Source organism: Oxyura jamaicensis, chromosome 1, assembly GCF_011077185.1.
Source record: "Oxyura jamaicensis isolate SHBP4307 breed ruddy duck chromosome 1, BPBGC_Ojam_1.0, whole genome shotgun sequence".
In the NCBI taxonomy this organism is placed as follows: domain Eukaryota; kingdom Metazoa; phylum Chordata; class Aves; order Anseriformes; family Anatidae; genus Oxyura; species Oxyura jamaicensis.
Genome location: NC_048893.1, coordinates 52,740,896 through 52,757,481, shown reverse-complemented (window position 1 = coordinate 52,757,481; position 16,586 = coordinate 52,740,896). Strand labels below are relative to the sequence as shown.

Genomic DNA, 16,586 nt, shown 5'->3' with positions numbered 1-16,586 from the left:
CTATCTTATGCTACTGATATTAGTAAGTTACATAAAAGGATGGACCTTCTGAGCTAAGTCTGAGTGACACTTTTATGCTTGTTGTGGCAGTCCTGAAGCTACTGAAGATGGCCACAGGGATGCGAGCACTCCTGGATACAGTTGTTCAAGCCCTGCCACAGGTAAAACACACAAGCTTCCCCAAAGACTCTCTCCTTTTCTGCACCCTTTTTCTAAAGGGTCACTTCTCTGTGTGTCTCAAAGGTGGTATTGACTGTGTTGTGCAGGCAACTGCCTGAAAATGCTGCCCAAGTTTTCATGTCAGTCATAGGGATACAGCTCACCTCACATCTCTGTTCTCCAGTGGGTGAATGAAATAAGCCTTCATTCTAGGGTAAGGGCAGGTTTCTTCACATCATGTCTAGCTGGTGTCTTCCACTTGTGGCTAGTCCCCAGCTCCTGTCTCCTCTCTCTGTAAGAAGGGGACCGTGACTGGCAGCCATTCTGGGAGGAAAGCAGGTCTTTGTATCTCCGTCCCTCTCACCCTTCCCTGCATGTTCCCCCTCTCTCACTCACATTCCTGTCACTCCTTTTCTTAGCCAGTGCCTCCCCCCTTCCTACTTTCATTTCTTCCTTTCTCCTGCTGGATCCCTTCACGTTTCCGAGCCTCTCATGTATGAGAAGCAGTGACGCGCTCTGTTGTGGCTCACGCAGCCGGCAGTTAAGTGTCTACCACAAGACAGCTAGACAGAAGGATTTCATGAGCTGTGAGAGGCAGCTGTTCCCGAATGAGATGCTGACACGGTGCTTTACACAGGCACCAAGCCTACTGAGAGGATCCTCCGTGATGGATGAGCAGCCTGGGAGACTGGTCCCCTTCCTTTTGGATCCTCAAGAGAGAATTGTTAAGCAAGGAGTAATGGCACCAAGTTGCTCTACCGATCATATATCAGTCGTTCCCCTGGCAGGCTGCTATCTTGGATGATATCAAAATGCATGGGCATTTGTCAGTTGATTTATCAGTTAATGTGCCAGTCTTGGTGAGTGATGCAGAGCTGAGAATCAATCTGAAAACAGCATGAGTAGTTACACAAGGAATTTACTTCCGATGTTAGTGACAATAAATGATGTCAGTCTGAATTAGGGGAATCTCATGGCACAAAAGCCAGGGGGAAACGCTGTGATCTTTCCTGGATCCTATGCTCTGTCCGATCTCCCATTTTTTATTAAACAATAATAATTTGTATTTTTATATAATAATAATGATATAACTCATATAGAGGATATATAATAATATCCTTTGTCATTGAGGATAGTTTGGAGCTGAGGTACATTAAGCAATGTGAAGAATGGGAGATTAAGGGTGTTCTTGTAGCAGACAGCTTTGGTCCAGTGAAGTATATTAGTTCTGGCTCTGCTGCCCCAGGCTGGCTCAGTGCAGCCCCTCTGCACCTTGCTCTTCTCCGTTCTAGCAGCCACAAGTGATTCACTCAGGCAGGGATCTGAAATGGAACAGGTCTCCAGATCCAACATCTGCATGTCTGTGACATGTTTATTCTGCAGCCCAGATAAATGTACACAGGTATTACAAGCTGGCTGAAGCAGTGTCCAGAAACCCTCAGAAAAAGGACTCTGTAGTATATTTGCACTTGAATGGTGAGACTGGACTTCTACCCCTAAAATATTGTGAATAAATAGGAGAAGGGAAAATGTTCATATCTCTGCAATGCAGACGGAGAAACTGAGTCATGGGGCGAAGTGTTTTGTTCAGGATGGCAAAGAACACAGCCGGGACCTCAATTCAAGACCAGCTCTCTGGTCTTAGCCACAAACCACAAGCATATTCTTCCATTCTTTATAAATTCTTTCTTTTCACTCTCACACTCACCCACAAACCCTTTGCTAACCGAGATGATCTGTCGTTTGGAGGTCATTAATATCTGCCACAATACCTTCACAAGCAGATGTCTAAAGGTCTGGCTTCTAGGTATTCCCTGGAAGGTAATAACAAGCAGTGCTTAATCCTTCAGCATCAAAGTCTATGATCAATCCACTTGCTATTGACTGGCTGTTGCTTCCCTCTATAATGGGTTGGCTTCACTTAATAAAGTTATATAACAGAGGGATCAAAAATCACTCCATAGTTAAAGTTGTGTCAAAATCTGCTCTCAAAGCGGGGCTAAAATCCCCCAGTTTCACTGTTAAAAATTGAATTTAGTCTCCATATTTTACACACTGAGTCTTCAGGGGACAATTGAATTATCTGTAATATTATTCTCCAAGATTTATTGGCTTTGCCAAAAGAAGCAGTTTAAAATAAGCTGTCCTTTCCCTTGTGCTTTTTCCTTCTCTCGACCTTTCTCTTTATGTTCCTAGAGCACAGATTCACATCAGGGATTTTGGCTTGCTAATGGCATATAAGGTGCCTCCAGTTGTCCTGTTTCAATTCTCTTCCTTTCTTTGTTATACAGCAACAATTCTAAATAGTGAATAGCGCTTTAATTTTCAGAGCACCTTGAAAATGTAGCCCTTAGCTAAAGTTTATTAGCTTGTCTTCTTTTAATGCCCGATAGACACAGGCACATAGGTGTGTGTTCAGAGCATTAACTATGGTGTCCAATTTAGTCATCAGAAATAATTCCTTCCACTGCATATGTAGGGAGCCAGGTTCTGGCAGCCCAGTGGAGTGGGTGGGCTGAATCATTCATTTCTCTCCTGAATTTGGATGTCACAGCAGTTGCAATGACTAAATTAGGCTCCTGAAGTAGATGATCCTAACAAAGGCCCGGTGACCACATGCACTCACAAGCATTCGAATCAGACACTGTTCAGTTTTTCAAAAACACCCAAATACCAGGTCCTTAACTCATCCCTACCTCCCCTTGCTCCACCAATGGTGTGGTAATCGTTACTGGCATTTTCTGCTGCTGTTCAGCCTGCATATTCCAAGCCCGCTCCTGCTTCCCATATATAATCCATATGCCCCACATGCTGGGATGCAGGAGATCCAGAAGCAGAGCAGTGATCTGGGAGAGTGAGGACGTGGGGGCAGAGGACTTGGGGGCAGTGCACACATTGCTGGTGACACTGCCGCCTTTGTGCGCCATGAAGCAGCAATCCTCCCATTGTGGGGTTTCTAAACAGCAACTGCCGGAAGCCCAGAAATCAGGCTTTGCCCTGTTATTCACAGGATGCAAAAGCCCCTCTTGGCTTATTCATAGTGTCTTCCCCTCTTCTCCTCTCTTTGCATTTTAAAAGGGTCTCTTCACCCATCTTCCTTCCCACCTGCCTCCCCAGGCCCCACTCAGCCCTCCACCTATGGAGGGTTCATTGCAGGAGCTGGGGTACCTACGCCCCCATCCCTTTGGAGCCCTGTTGTCATGCTTCAAAAAGCATAACTTCAGGGGATTTAGGCAGCTTGATGTGGCATGTAACACTGCAGGGCATGCCTGTATGCAGTAATACATAGTTTGGCCCTCACCCAGCCCAACTGGGTTCCTTTCTCTGTGCCCCTGCTCCAACATGCCTGCCTTAATTTGGCCCAGAAATTATACACTTTAGTCAGCCCTGGCCAGAGTTTGTGCTACAGTAGTGGCAGCTAGGAACAGAGCATCCTTTGAGTCTGCTGGTGGCTGTTGTAGCATGGATGGTGCCATCACTAGTGATTTCCCATGTGCTGCGTAATCGTTTGGTTGCATTTGTACACTGGCAATTTGCTGCTCTTCTCTTCTGACTTTGAAAGACAGAAACCAGTCTGTGTATGATCTACACTTTCAGTGTTCAGATGAGGTAGGCTTTGGGATAGGCTGACCATGTGGTTTGCTTTCAGGTGGGGAACCTTGGACTGCTTTTCATGCTCCTCTTTTTCATCTACGCTGCTCTAGGAGTGGAGCTCTTTGGAAAACTAGGTAAGTCTCAATCAGCTTGTGCTCCGGTGTGAGCTGCAGACCTGCTGGGAAAATGAGGTTTCTCAAGCTCAGTACTCATTCACTAACAGGACTGAATTATTTGGTGTCCTTTATTCTCCTTTTTGCATACTTGATATAAACAGAGTTTCCCTTCTAAAATTTTATTGTTCTAACAGCCTAATAGAATAAAAGCAATTTCTGCTTTCTCTTTCATTCATAAACTTTTATTTTTTCTGCACTGCCTTCCTTGATAGTGCCTTAAGGTTATGGAAGAGAGCTCAGAGAAAGCTTATTTATGTCTCCCGTCATGGAATATTGATCAAAAAGATCAATAGCCCAGTGACATTGTTGGAAGGATCCCCCAAAGTGACCCAGTTACGTTGCTATCAGTGATTTTCCTGTATTGCTGGTAAACAGCCAACTGTTGGGCAACAGCCTGCTGTCAGACAGGGTGCTGAGGCCATTAACTGAGATGTCCAGGTTGTGAGGAGCCTGAAGTGCCCTTCCCTAGCTCCTGCTGTCGATCTCAGGGCAGGCAGTGTGTGTCCTCCACTGATAGCTGTGATCCCCTTCCTTTCAGTATGCAATGACGAGAACCCCTGTGAGGGCATGAGCCGTCACGCCACCTTTGAGAACTTCGGGATGGCCTTCCTCACGCTGTTCCAGGTGTCCACAGGTGACAATTGGAACGGGATCATGAAGGTAACTGGGCCTCAGTGGTGTGGGTGTCCCTGCAATGGGCAAGGAAAAATTCTGACCTGTTCTCAGTTCAGCAGTGCTTTGGTTGGAAAGGGGAAAGGAGCTGAGTTGCTAGGTCAAGTCCCAGCTCTGGCCAGAATCTCCCTCCTCTCCATGGTAACTTAGTCCCTGGGCTCATCTGGTCCTACAGCCATCTGGCTGAGAAGTGCAGATTGCCCTTGGAAGGAGCAAGAAGGCCATCCCAGCTAAGAGAATATCTGCTGTCATAAGGCCCATTACTGAAGTTAAAAGTAATTTTACATGGCACCCACCCACAGAGCTACCAGAGCAATCCAAATTAATCTTTCCTTCCTTCAAAGGATGGGCAGAGAGGGGAAGACGAGTTCTTTGAACACATATGGTGCTTTTGAGCCTGATGAGAGAAGGTAATACCAGTCAGCATCAGTTCACACACATGGGACTACAGTGGCAGCAACATGCAGTGGTCTGTAAGGAGTTTGTTCTGTACACCTTTGGGCACATTTGCTCTGAAGCAGAGAGCACAGGTTGTGTCCCGTGGTCAGATGATGCCCTTGATTCTTGGGGGACTTTGTGATTCTAAAGGGTGTGGGGTGATAGAAATGTTGCCTCTGTTCTTTCCAGTGGCATCAGTGTTTTTTGACAGAAAGAGCAGCCAAGCTTATATTCTTACTTTAGTCCTTCCTTCCTCCCATCGTTCTCTCCCAAACCCAACTTCCCCTCAAGGATACCTTACGTGACTGCAGCCACGATGACCGGAGCTGCCTCAGCAACCTGCAGTTCATCTCCCCACTGTACTTTGTCAGCTTTGTGCTCACAGCCCAGTTTGTCCTCATCAATGTGGTGGTAGCTGTGCTCATGAAACACCTGGATGACAGCAACAAGGAAGCCCAGGAGGATGCAGAAATGGATGCTGAGATCGAGCTGGAATTTGCACATGGGCTGTGCTCCCGCAAGTCAGGCTCTCCAAATTCAGGGCAGGGAAAAGGAGCAGGAGCAGGAACAGGAGGCAGTGGTGGGAGAACAGATCCTGAAGGACGTCTGTGCATGAGATGCTACTCTCCGGCACAGGTGGGTACACCTTTGAGCTTACCAACCAGACTGCAGCAAGTGGCTATGGGGAGAAGCCAGGCAGCCTAGACAAGTGAAGGCTTAGCAGCAGCAGGCAGACTCTTCCACCTCAGGGTGAGGGGTTTGCTTTCAGCAGTAGACATTTGAGTTGGTAGCATTGTGCAGGGAAAAGGAGATAATAGCAGTGGGTCCTGTAGCACTGCCTGGAAGTTTTGGCATCATGGTGTAGGATCCTGAAGGCCAGCAGAAGAGGGATGGAGCAGATCAGCTGAAGATGTGTTAGGAGGAATTCAAGAGGGAAGCTCAGGAGAAGAGAGCAGGGAAAATGGCAGATAAGAGTGAGGCATGCCAGCAGAGCTGGAAGGGAGGCATGAGCAGTGCCATGGTGCACTGACAGTGACTGAAGACAGTCCATCCTTTTTTTTTTTTTTTTTTTTGCATTGGACTTCAGCACCTTTACACACCCTAAGGAGCAAATGCTCCCCCAGTGATCCTGTGCAGGTACCTGCAGAACAAGGTACTGCTCCAGATGAGTCAGGGTGGAGAACCCAGCCCCAAATTCACAAGAAACTTTGAAGCAAAAAACTCGGCATTCTTAAAATGATTTCTCCCATCCTCCCCCCTTTCTTGTCCCCTAGGAGAACTTATGGCTGGACAGTGTCTCTTTAATTATTAAGGACTCCTTCGACGGGGAGTTAATGATCATCGATAACCTATCGGGCTCCGTCTTCCATCATTACTCCTCGCCGGCCATGTGCGAGAAGTGTAACCATGACAAGCAAGAGGTAACCTGCGTACGAGGATGCGTGAGGGGACTGTCCCCCCAAGACCTGCACACCCCCACACACATGCCCGCAGGTCATCCAACGTGTGCTCTTAGCTGTAGATTGTGTAGACAGAGAGCTTGGACTGTGTTTTCCATCCATCATGTGTTGCTGATACTGCCTCTGGTATGAGCCTGCCCTCCTTAGTCATGGGGGGATGTCTGAGGTGGCAGAAAGCTGAGATGTGCTGGGATACAGGTCAGGAGGGATGGAATGAGATGTAGAGAAATGACTATGAAGGCAGTGTTGCGTTCAGTTCTGCAAGAGCAGAGGTTCAAGCTCATATACAAAGGACTGGAAGGTTTGCACCCCAATAACAGCACTTGGGGGCAATTCAGTTTAAGCACATGTTTTGCCTTCATTTGAAGCATGTACTTGCTTATTCCCTGTTGAGATCAGTGAGTTAAGCACATTTTTACATGCCTTGTTGAACTGAGTCACTGTCTGTGAGCAAGGATTGGTTTGTGATGAAAACTGGTTATTTAGTTGGAGGAAAAACTAAATAAAGATGGGCCCACTGAGAAAGTTTTAGAGTCTCTTTTCAGATATGGAACCTGTTAGCTGACAAATGGGTTATTGCTAAGAGCAGGACATCAAATGGCTTAGACTTGTGCTCCTAAAGTTCATACGTGCTTTGGAAAACCACTTTGTAAGCAATTAGTCTTTTAATGTTGTAAAACTTCAGGAGCAAAGTAGCCTGGGAGAAGTTAGGTGAGAAGCAGAATTATTTTTCTTTCTGAAATATTTTATTTTATGCTTAAGTACTGTGATCATGGTTAGACTTGTGTCAGTAGCTTGTCTCATCTGTCATCAGTGGCAATCTTCACCATCTCCTTCACCGTAACTAGCTTGATATGTTGTTATTACCTTTAAAGAAACCAGGAAAGTTGGGAAGAGAGCTCTCATTGGCAGATTACTCTATCCATATTTTAAGACAACAACATTTCATTTAGCTTTGGACCTGTGGTTCTGATGCTTTAATTTTTTTCAGCCTTTCAGCTACCTACTTGTCCCAATATCTTCCCTTTGAAAATACCAGAATGAGAAAATTGCTGCGGTTTCTCAGTGCTGCAACACTTCACCCATGGATACTGCATTAGTACAGCCAAATAACTAGTTTTCAAGTCACTGTACTTCCCAACGCCTTCCATAAGTCCTTATATTCAGCAGTCAGTGCTCAGCCTTCTCAGAAAAATCAGGTCTTCTAAAGCGTTCCGGAAGGATTACCCCCAAATCAAGTAATTTGCAGCTAGTTTGGTGCATTTGAAAACCTTCCAGATAGTGTTCAGTACCCTGCCTGGGAATAAAGACAACAGCAAAAGATCTTCTTGCCTTCCCAGCAAGGAAACTAGACAGCAAAATCTTAAAGTGCAACCCACAGCCACAGCAAAGAGTTCAACAGAATGATCACCACCAAATAATTATTCTTAGACCATATTTTCTAATGGCTATTATATAGCCATAAATTATTTTTCTAAATTGATATTTCAGTACATCTGAATTGTGGAATTGGAAAGAAATTATCTATATCCACAGGAATATCTTTAATAATGAAACGTAGATCTTTTATTTCTCATCACATGAATCAAAATTAAAGCTCAGGATTTTAAGTCACGGTTGATCATGACCTTCTCTTCGTATTTCGTAGCAGAAAAAACAATGAGGAAATTCCATCAGGAAATTACTGCACACTGCCACAGCTAGGTTTGAATCCAGCACTAACACCAGCAATGCACATAGTCATTAATTAACTAGCGTGTACTAAGGTGTACCAACATAACCAGAGTTGTACATTAGTACTAGCTGTACGTTGCTAGAATGTACATTGTACACACAGATTGGTACTGTCTCAGAAACAATCAGAGCAGTTTTTATGTAGTCCTTTTCAGTACATATGCCTTTGAACAAAACAGTCTGCTTGCTGCACGCCAAATCACCCTTAACTCTGCTCTTGTGAAAACAATCACATATCAGACAAAAATGTTTGCTCCCATTTCAGTTGTGGTTTAATCTAGGAAGATACTGAGCAAAGCAGATAAATACAACACTTAACATAGGCTCGAAGTTATTAATACGTGCTAAGCTTTCTTCTGTGTTGAGTAGAAGCGCTCAGCATCATTACAAGTCAAACTCCTGGCATCTTATTTTCAAACCAATTCTTTGGACTATCAAAGATTTTCCTAATCATGGCTCTGTTTTAAAGATAGCTTATATCTGCAAGTAGTTATTTTCTAAGGGCTATATGTGCATGTTTCAGTGCCTGTGGTTGATACGCCAAGCAGTTTCTACAGATTGTACTCATCCCCTCATCACCACGTTTATTTTACTTTTTTGCCCCTTTGTCTTTAGTCAGAATATTTTTAAATATTCTCCAGTAATGGAAACTATAAGGACAAAACAGGAAAACATTACTTTTTTTTTTTTTCTCGTATCACTAACCTATCCTCATTTCATCTCTATCCTTTCACTTTGGGGCTGGTTGGCTGTTAGACATCTGCGTGTTGGTGGCTGATAGCATAGCTAGCCAGTGGCAGGGGTTTGTCAGTGAGCAGCTGTGAACCGTGGCGTTGCACGTGCAGTTTCTCTACTTGTGACTTTGTTGATTTTGCTTTTTGTGAGGATCCCAAGGTGATTAGAATTTGTGAGCAAGTGGTTCGGTGAAGAACAGACGATTCTGGCTTTTGTTGAAACCCTTTTTTTTATGGTCGGAGAAGGTAGTCGCAGATGTGATCACATTTCACGCTCACGTCTCTACGAGCACAGCTGTAAGGCTGTTCTGGTGTAACAAGCACCTAGGCGAGTAATGGATGAGTACGCACATTAAGTGGGACAAGATGAAGACGGTGTTTCTATACACAAGCAGTTGCTGACTGGTGGCTGTGTAGTATGCTTGACACAACGTCCTTGTGGGTTCTCTGGTGTGTCTGCACTCCAAACAGCAGTTGTTGGTTTTGAGCTCTTTTCATGGTTGAATGGCACCAAGTTTGTATGTCAGAATAGCAACCCAAATGTGGATGCTGCTTGTGCCCTTTATTTAAATACATCTCAGGTTTTCCCTTCTGTATATTCAAAGTGCCTTATCCAAGGATGGAGACTTCCAGTCTCTGACAGTGGCCCAGGCCACTAAACCCCCAGCTCGAAGGAGTCATCTCTCCAAATGTTCCACCTGCTCTTAGAGCACAAAAGCTGTACCTACTTCTTGCAAACACAAACACAGGGGAGGACAAGATAACTGCCCAGGAAGCAAGCTCTCCTGACTGAGACAACCCAGAATATAACTATTGAGTCAGGTGCTGGTGGTGGGAACTGATGGGACTCTAGAGACCACCAACAGAAAGTCGAGCACAGGAGGGCTAGAGTAGCTGCTTAGGCTACTAGAAAAAGGAGGTACTTTTCAGGCATTAAAGGATGAGATGAAGTCAGGCCAGGGGGGAATTAGAAGCTTGGAGGAAAGAGCTGAATGATGAAGCAAGCTCAGGCATGGGACTGGAGCAGAGCTGAGCCTCAAGGACGAGAAAGATGCAGTAGTCAGACTTGGTTTCAGAAAACAAGAGAGCTGAGCATGGGAGGGCTGGAGGGGTGAGTCTAGGGATGGAGAACGGGAGGGAGGGTGGTGTTAGCTGAGGTCTTGGGTATGCTAGAGGTGAGGGGAGATAGAAGATACAGGAAAGATGGAGGGAGGTGGGGTTTCAGTGATGAAGGTAAGAGTATATGAAAAGCATGATACTGGCATGGACTGCAAGAGGCATGACTATCCCTGGAATGAAAGCACCTTCATGTTTAAGCAGGGCTGTCCCTGGCGCCTTCAGAGGGATGGGTCCAATCCTCATCCCTCAGCAGAGCAGATTGTCTTATCATCAGCCTGAGGGAACCCTTTTTCTGCCTGGCTTTACTTGCAGGGCCTTGTGCCAGCCGTATCACTGGGATGGATTCAGGACTCCTTTCTGCAATGCTGGCACTAGGGGAGCATGGACTGGCAGTGGGTTGCTTTCAGATCTTACGTTCAAGCTTCCTTAAAATTGGATTTCCTGTCCAGCCCAGGTCTGGGTTAGGCAGTACCTGATGTATCCAAGGAATATAACGTAAAATTCATCTCGGGTCTACAGGCTCTTACTTATCCATCATAAATGGTGTGAGTGCTTGAACGGTGGGCTCCAGACATTCAATGACAGCTCCTTTCCCTTCCTGCAGGTCCAGCTGGCCGAAATGGAAGCATTATCTCTCAACTCAGACAAGTCCTCTTCCATCCTTCTAGGAGATGAGACAGATAATCGCAGCACTTCTCAGCTGAGTCCTAAGGAGACCAAGGTTAGCCCCAGGTGGTCATGGGCGTGTTGCACTCTGTATTTCTGTGCCTGCTTTTCTGAAGTGCTCAGTATTCATCCGAGTGTCCCTGCTGAGGAATATAAATGCTGGTCACTTTTCAAGAGCTTCTCCATAAAAGAGAAAAAAAAAAAAGGATGTATGTTTTTGAAAGTTTTCTTCACTGCTGTCAGTAACTGCCTCTGAACGAGCCTAAATTTAGGGGATTTGGGTGGGAAATCTGAGCATCCCTCAGCTAACTTGAATATACCTTCAGAGTCAGCCCTTTCTGAAGCTTTGACAAGCCTACTCTGTTGTCTGCTGTTAAATTTCACCAGGCTTTGTCTTCACTTACTGTTTTCCAACAGAATGGCAAGGACAGCCCTGACTCCACTGGGGTAGGAGATTTAGGGGAATGCCTCCTCCCAATATCCAGCGCAGATGGCTCAACAAACCCAGACAGTTACTTGTGTGAAATTGAGAAAACTCCTTTCAACTCAGTCCAGTCTTGGCTAAAGCATGAAGGTACCAAAGGTGAGGGCAGCTCTCATCATTCTCCAAGTTTGCTGAGAGTGTGGGTTGGTGCAACTCATCTGCCTTTCTCCTGCCTTCCCCCTGCCAGGAGTGGAGGTAATCTGATGTGGGGTTACACTAACCAAGAACTAGCTTTCAGTTTGCCAGTCCTCAGGAATGGGGTGAGGAGCATTTCCTTCTTCAACTGGTATATCTTATCACAGAATCTTATACCCTCCCTCAGACTTGCCTGTGTGTCCCCTGAGACCAGGATCCTCAAATATAGCCGTAGGGAATACATAGCAGGTCTGACCTTTGTGGAAGTGCCCCTGTTCTACTCCTTAGTGCCCTCTGGCCTCCTGTGGTCCCCAGGTTTCCTAAATCACCAGTTTGTTTATCTTCCTTCATCCCTTGCTTTGCAGGACCTGGGATGAAAGTCCCCTGGCAGTGATACTTGGTTGAATCAAGGCATTATGGCCCAGCCTGTCTCTCCAAGAGCAGCAACAGGAGAGGCAAGCTGGGCTGTTGCTTTACAGCTCTGAGCTGGGTTAGATCTTCAGGGTCTGGTGCAGGTTTTGGTTGTTGTGCAGAAAGAGGGACTCACAGTGTGAATAGTAGACTGAGGTTCCTTTGCCTGGAGTGTGTGTAACCAATTACCCTCCCTGCACTGGACTTTTAGGACCCTCAGGGTAACAGCAAATCAAATTGGAGGATTCTTAAGCTCTTTTTCTGTTTGTTTTCTCTTCCCTATTTATTTTGGTGCTGTGTCAGTCCCTCCCAGCCCCTTTTCTCCAGGTACATCTTGCCCTCTGTTACCTGTACCAGCAGAATTTTTCCACCCAGCCATCTCTGCCACACAGACAGGGCCTGAGAAGGTCTCGTGTCCACGCAACCTTCCTAAGATCTCTCTGCAAGGCTCATGGGCATCACTGAGATCTCCGAGTGTGAACTGTTCACTTCTTCACCAGGTGAGGAATCCCATCTCCTCTCCGAAGGAGAGAGGCCAGCTGTGGTCAGAGGCTGGGTGACCTGGATCTGGCCTGCTGAAGGAGCACAAGGGGACTGCAGGGTGCAAGAGGGTTGGGGAGGAGAGAGGTTTGTACACTAAAGGAGGGTTGCGTATCTCTATCCCCTGAAATTTTATGCTCTTCTGCTTTGCATCAAAAAGTAGTGTGACAGCTGCAGCTAGCCTCACATGAGAACAAAATCACATCACATTTCAGCTTGCCCCTGAGCCACTGGGCCAAGTGCAGTGCAGGCACCTGCATGCACAGCAGCCACGGCGTAAGCCAGGGAGATGGCAGCCGCATAACCACTGCGGTCCCTCCAGGCACCATGACTCTGGATCACACACCTGCTTTCTCCCCACCTACGTCCTCCACAGTCTGTCGTGCCACATCCATACTCCACGTCCCAGAGCTCACAGTTTTCCCCTGCCCACTTAGATCTTGCATTCCAGAAAGGTGCTGTCTTTTTCTGAAAAGGCAGCTTCTCACTGAAGAGAAGAATAAAAGCATTGAGGAAGATCAAGTGTCTCTGAAGAGCAGAGGAGACAGAGAGATGAAAGCACAACAGAGATCCCTGTTATTGTTCTTGGAAGATACTCCATGAACAATTCCTGTTTGAAGTGTACAGGGACACTCTATTCCAGACAAACCAAAAATTACAAAAATAAAATTATATGTTATCCATTTCTGTGTGATAGACACAGTTGGCACAATAAAATGTGTATAAATTCACCAGGGATAAATTTAGCCTTGAACTGAGGCCACTGAATTGTTGCAGTGTTGGAACTTCTCGTAGAAGTTTAAACATGAAGAGGAAGAGCTCTGGAGCTGGCATAGTGCTGGGGCAAAAGTACTGAACCACTGTAAAGGAGAAATTGGTAAACTTCTGATTATGTGACGTAAACTGTATTGAATAGCTGTGGTTCGGGAGATTGGACAACACCAAGCCGAGTAGTGCAGTTGACATGCTGGAGGGAAGGGATGCCATCCACAGGGACCTCGACAGGCTTGAGAGGTGGGCCTGTGTGAACCTCGTGAATTTCAACAGGGCCAAGCGCAAGGCCCTGCAGCTGGGCTGCAGGAAGCCCAGACATGAACACAGGTTGGGCGATGAGAGTCCTGTAGAGAAGGACTTGGGAGTATTGGTGGATGAAAGGATTGGTGGTGATAGGACAAGGAGAAATGGCTTTAAACGAGGGTAGATGTAGACTTTTAGCATGTTTCAAGTGGATAGTAGCTGCCATCCTCAACAGCAGGGAGAGAGAGAGGAATGAATTTATTTCTTCACACCCTAAATCACTAAAAAATAAAAGAAGTGTCTTGTCTGTCTTCTTGCCTGAGCGCTGTGTGTTTTCACCCCGCTGTTCCCTAGGCCCCCGAGAGTGACACCTCGCTGGACAGCCGGAGCAGCAGCTCGGCGGGCAGCCTGCAGACCACGCTGGAGGACAGCCTCAACCTCAGCGACTCTCCCCAGTGCACCCTGGACCTCCCGGTGGCCCTGTGCCCCGTACCAGCCACCGGCGACCAAAGACCCCTGGCGGCCCCACTCTCCCCAGCCTCCCGTCGCCGCAGCTTGCGGGGCCGGGGGCTCTTCAGCCTGCGGAGCATCCGCCGGCACCAGCGGAGCCACAGCAGCGGAGGGAGCACCAGTCCCGGCTGCACCCACCACGACTCCATGGACCCCTCGGACGAGGAGGGGGCAGGCAGCAGCCTGAGGGGGGGCGGCAACAACAGTGAGCCCTCGGAGACCCTCAGCAGCCTCTCGCTGACCTCCCTCTTCTCGCCCCCGCCGCCGGGGCTGACGCTGGGGAAGAAGTGCAGCAGCACCAGCAGCCTCCACGCCAGCCCCTCGCCCCGCCGCCCCGCTGCACACCACACCAAGCCCTTCTACACCGTCGACCCCCGGGGCTTCCTCTCCATGCCCTCGTGGGTGACGGACTTCTGCAAGGACACCCCCTCGCCCGGGCAAGGAGAGGAGCCGGACGGCCCTGGCAGACTGGGGACAGGGGAGCGTGGCTCCCCGCTGCCATCCGAGCTGGAGCTGGGTGACGGGGTCAGCAAGAGGAACAGATGAGGGTCCCTGGGGTGCGAGGGGGGGAGCGTCCGGCCGCCAGCATGGGGAGCACGTTTCGCCAGCTGCTCCCCAGCAGCGATTCCAAAGGATTTGCGGGAAAAAGAACCAGGCAAACAAAAAAATTATAAATATATATATATACATAAATATATATATATATATATATAGAATAAATACTCTGGTACCGTACCTCAGAGGCGTGGGAGAGTGCAAGCAATACGGGAACAGTCCTGCCCAAGGGCAAGACCTGGACCATCACCGCAGAGACTACAGTGACTAGAAAAGGCCATGGGGCTGGGAGGGACGGGACCCTCCAGCCAGGTGACTGCTGCCTGGCAGCCATTTAGTTATATACATATACATATATAGAGAGAGATCGATTTATTTATTTTTTTTACCGAGAGATTACGTATTTCAGAAAGTGCTAAGGAGGAAGGAGCAAATGGGGGCTGAAGGAGGAGCTATGCAGAATTAAGGAGGGTGGGCAAGCAGGGTGGGGTGAAGGGAAGGGGTGTGAGCAGCAAGGGAAGAGTGTCCGGGGCTTGCCTCGCCTGTTTCTGGGAACTTCCTTATTGTTCATGCTTCCATTTCAAACATTAAAAATTGTGGGCCAGGTCTTCAGGTCTAGCGTAAATTGGCCAAACAGCGATTGTGCGCTTCTGTTGGTGTAGTGCAGCGGAGCTCTGGCTTGAAGGGGATTCACTGCTGAAAATCACGGGAAAATCTGGCCCTGGTGGTGGGGAAAACCACCAAACAGCCGTGGAGCACAGGAAATGTTTTGAGGTGAAAAGCCTGGCTTTGAAGGGAATGTGCAAGCACAGAGGGGGTGCTCATGGGTGGAGGGGATGGGGGCTCCGTGGTGCATTTTTGTAGCTGTTTTGTTGGGTTTGTCCTTTGCATTTTGTTCCAAAGAAAGAAAACTGCTAAGGGGAAAAATGTGCAAGGTACACAAGGAAATTTGGAGTGGGATAGGCAGGGGAGGAGAGGGAAGAGGGAGAGGTTAAAAAAAAAGGGGGGGGTGGAGGGGTGGGAGGGGAAACTGCACTTTTCCCCTTTCATTTGCAGTAATTGTGATATTTTCTTTTAGAAGCCCAAAGGTGCAAAAACCATCTCTAGAGAAACCTATCTGTTATTTTTGTATCTATAGCTATATATATATATATATATATATTAAAAGATGACAAAAAAATAGAATTTTAAAAAGGACAAATAAAAGGAAAGGGGGCTTCAACACAAAACATAGTCGGCCCCCTGACTGGATACCAACCCTGCCCTGCATCCCAGCAGGAAGACCCTACAAGAGCATCCTTGGCTTGGTGATGGCTCTGCCTCTTCTCCAGTGTCACCTCCATCCTCTTTCCAGTTTCCATCAGTGTAGCTGGGATCAGGGGCCTGCTCAGCACGAAACCCTGGATGTGGGGAGCAAGAACATCAGCATGTGTCTGTGTGTGTGTGCATGCAGAGATGTGAGGGTGTGTGTCGTGTGTGTTGTGTCCTGGCTGGCTCACCAGATGGTGAGAAGGGGAGAGGGAGAAGGAGGGAGCTGCATCCAGCTGTGTCGCAGGAGACCATCCATGTGCTGTGGGGTGGTGGGAGAGGGCAGAGCGACTCATCAAACCGACCCTTGCCTCAGGACCCCAATCCAGAGATATGATCCTCTCCCACATGGCTGCAGTGAGGTCTCCAGGGGCTGTGTCCCCCATTCCTCTTCCAGCAATGTGACCACACACGTCTCCTTCCTTGCTGGGGCCAGCCCACATCTCCCCTGGTTTTGTGCCGTGGCCAGGTTTGCAGGTGGGTAGGAAAGGGCATCAGCCAGCCCCCCAGGGGGGCACTAAGACTTTGGGATGTCCCCTCCTCACCCAGGCAAGACCCACCAAGGTATCTCAGAGGAAGCAGAGAAGGTCAGCAGAGGGAGGACAGCAGTCCTACGGAGATGGGGAGGCTGATGCACTACTCAGAGAAAGAGCAGGGCTCACTGGTGGATTCCCATCCCATTTTTTTCTACCAGATCAAGAGGGTCACTGCAGCAGAGCTCTCCCTGTTGGCATTTGAGGCATTGCAGAGTGGGTGGCACACCACAGACTTCCTGGTTTTATCGTTACCTGTCTGAATTTTAAGCTGCTGCTGCATTTTACGAACTGGAGTTGTAAACAGCAATCACGTCAATTGGGACAAACAACAGAAAGGA

General features: G+C 47.7%; 1 protein-coding gene across 5 annotated transcripts in view; it reads left to right on the top strand.

The window, feature by feature from the left end:
* Positions 1–15,633, top strand: part of CACNA1I (calcium voltage-gated channel subunit alpha1 I) — a 157,762-nt gene extending 142,129 nt beyond the window's left edge. For 4 of the 5 annotated variants that reach the window (XM_035346886.1, XM_035346895.1, XM_035346907.1 and 1 more), the window contains 9 exons: positions 91–161; positions 3,809–3,887; positions 4,468–4,589; positions 5,331–5,675; positions 6,314–6,460; positions 10,691–10,807; positions 11,170–11,335; positions 12,086–12,282; positions 13,694–15,633. In XM_035346886.1, the coding sequence (XP_035202777.1) occupies positions 91–161; positions 3,809–3,887; positions 4,468–4,589; positions 5,331–5,675; positions 6,314–6,460; positions 10,691–10,807; positions 11,170–11,335; positions 12,086–12,282; positions 13,694–14,395 (1,946 nt within the window). In that variant the 3' untranslated portion in view covers positions 14,396–15,633. The remainder of the gene's footprint in view (positions 1–90; positions 162–3,808; positions 3,888–4,467; positions 4,590–5,330; positions 5,676–6,313; positions 6,461–10,690; positions 10,808–11,169; positions 11,336–12,085; positions 12,283–13,693) is intronic. The other variant, XM_035346899.1, reaches the window with a different exon arrangement.
* The last annotated feature ends 953 nt before the right edge of the window (positions 15,634–16,586 follow it).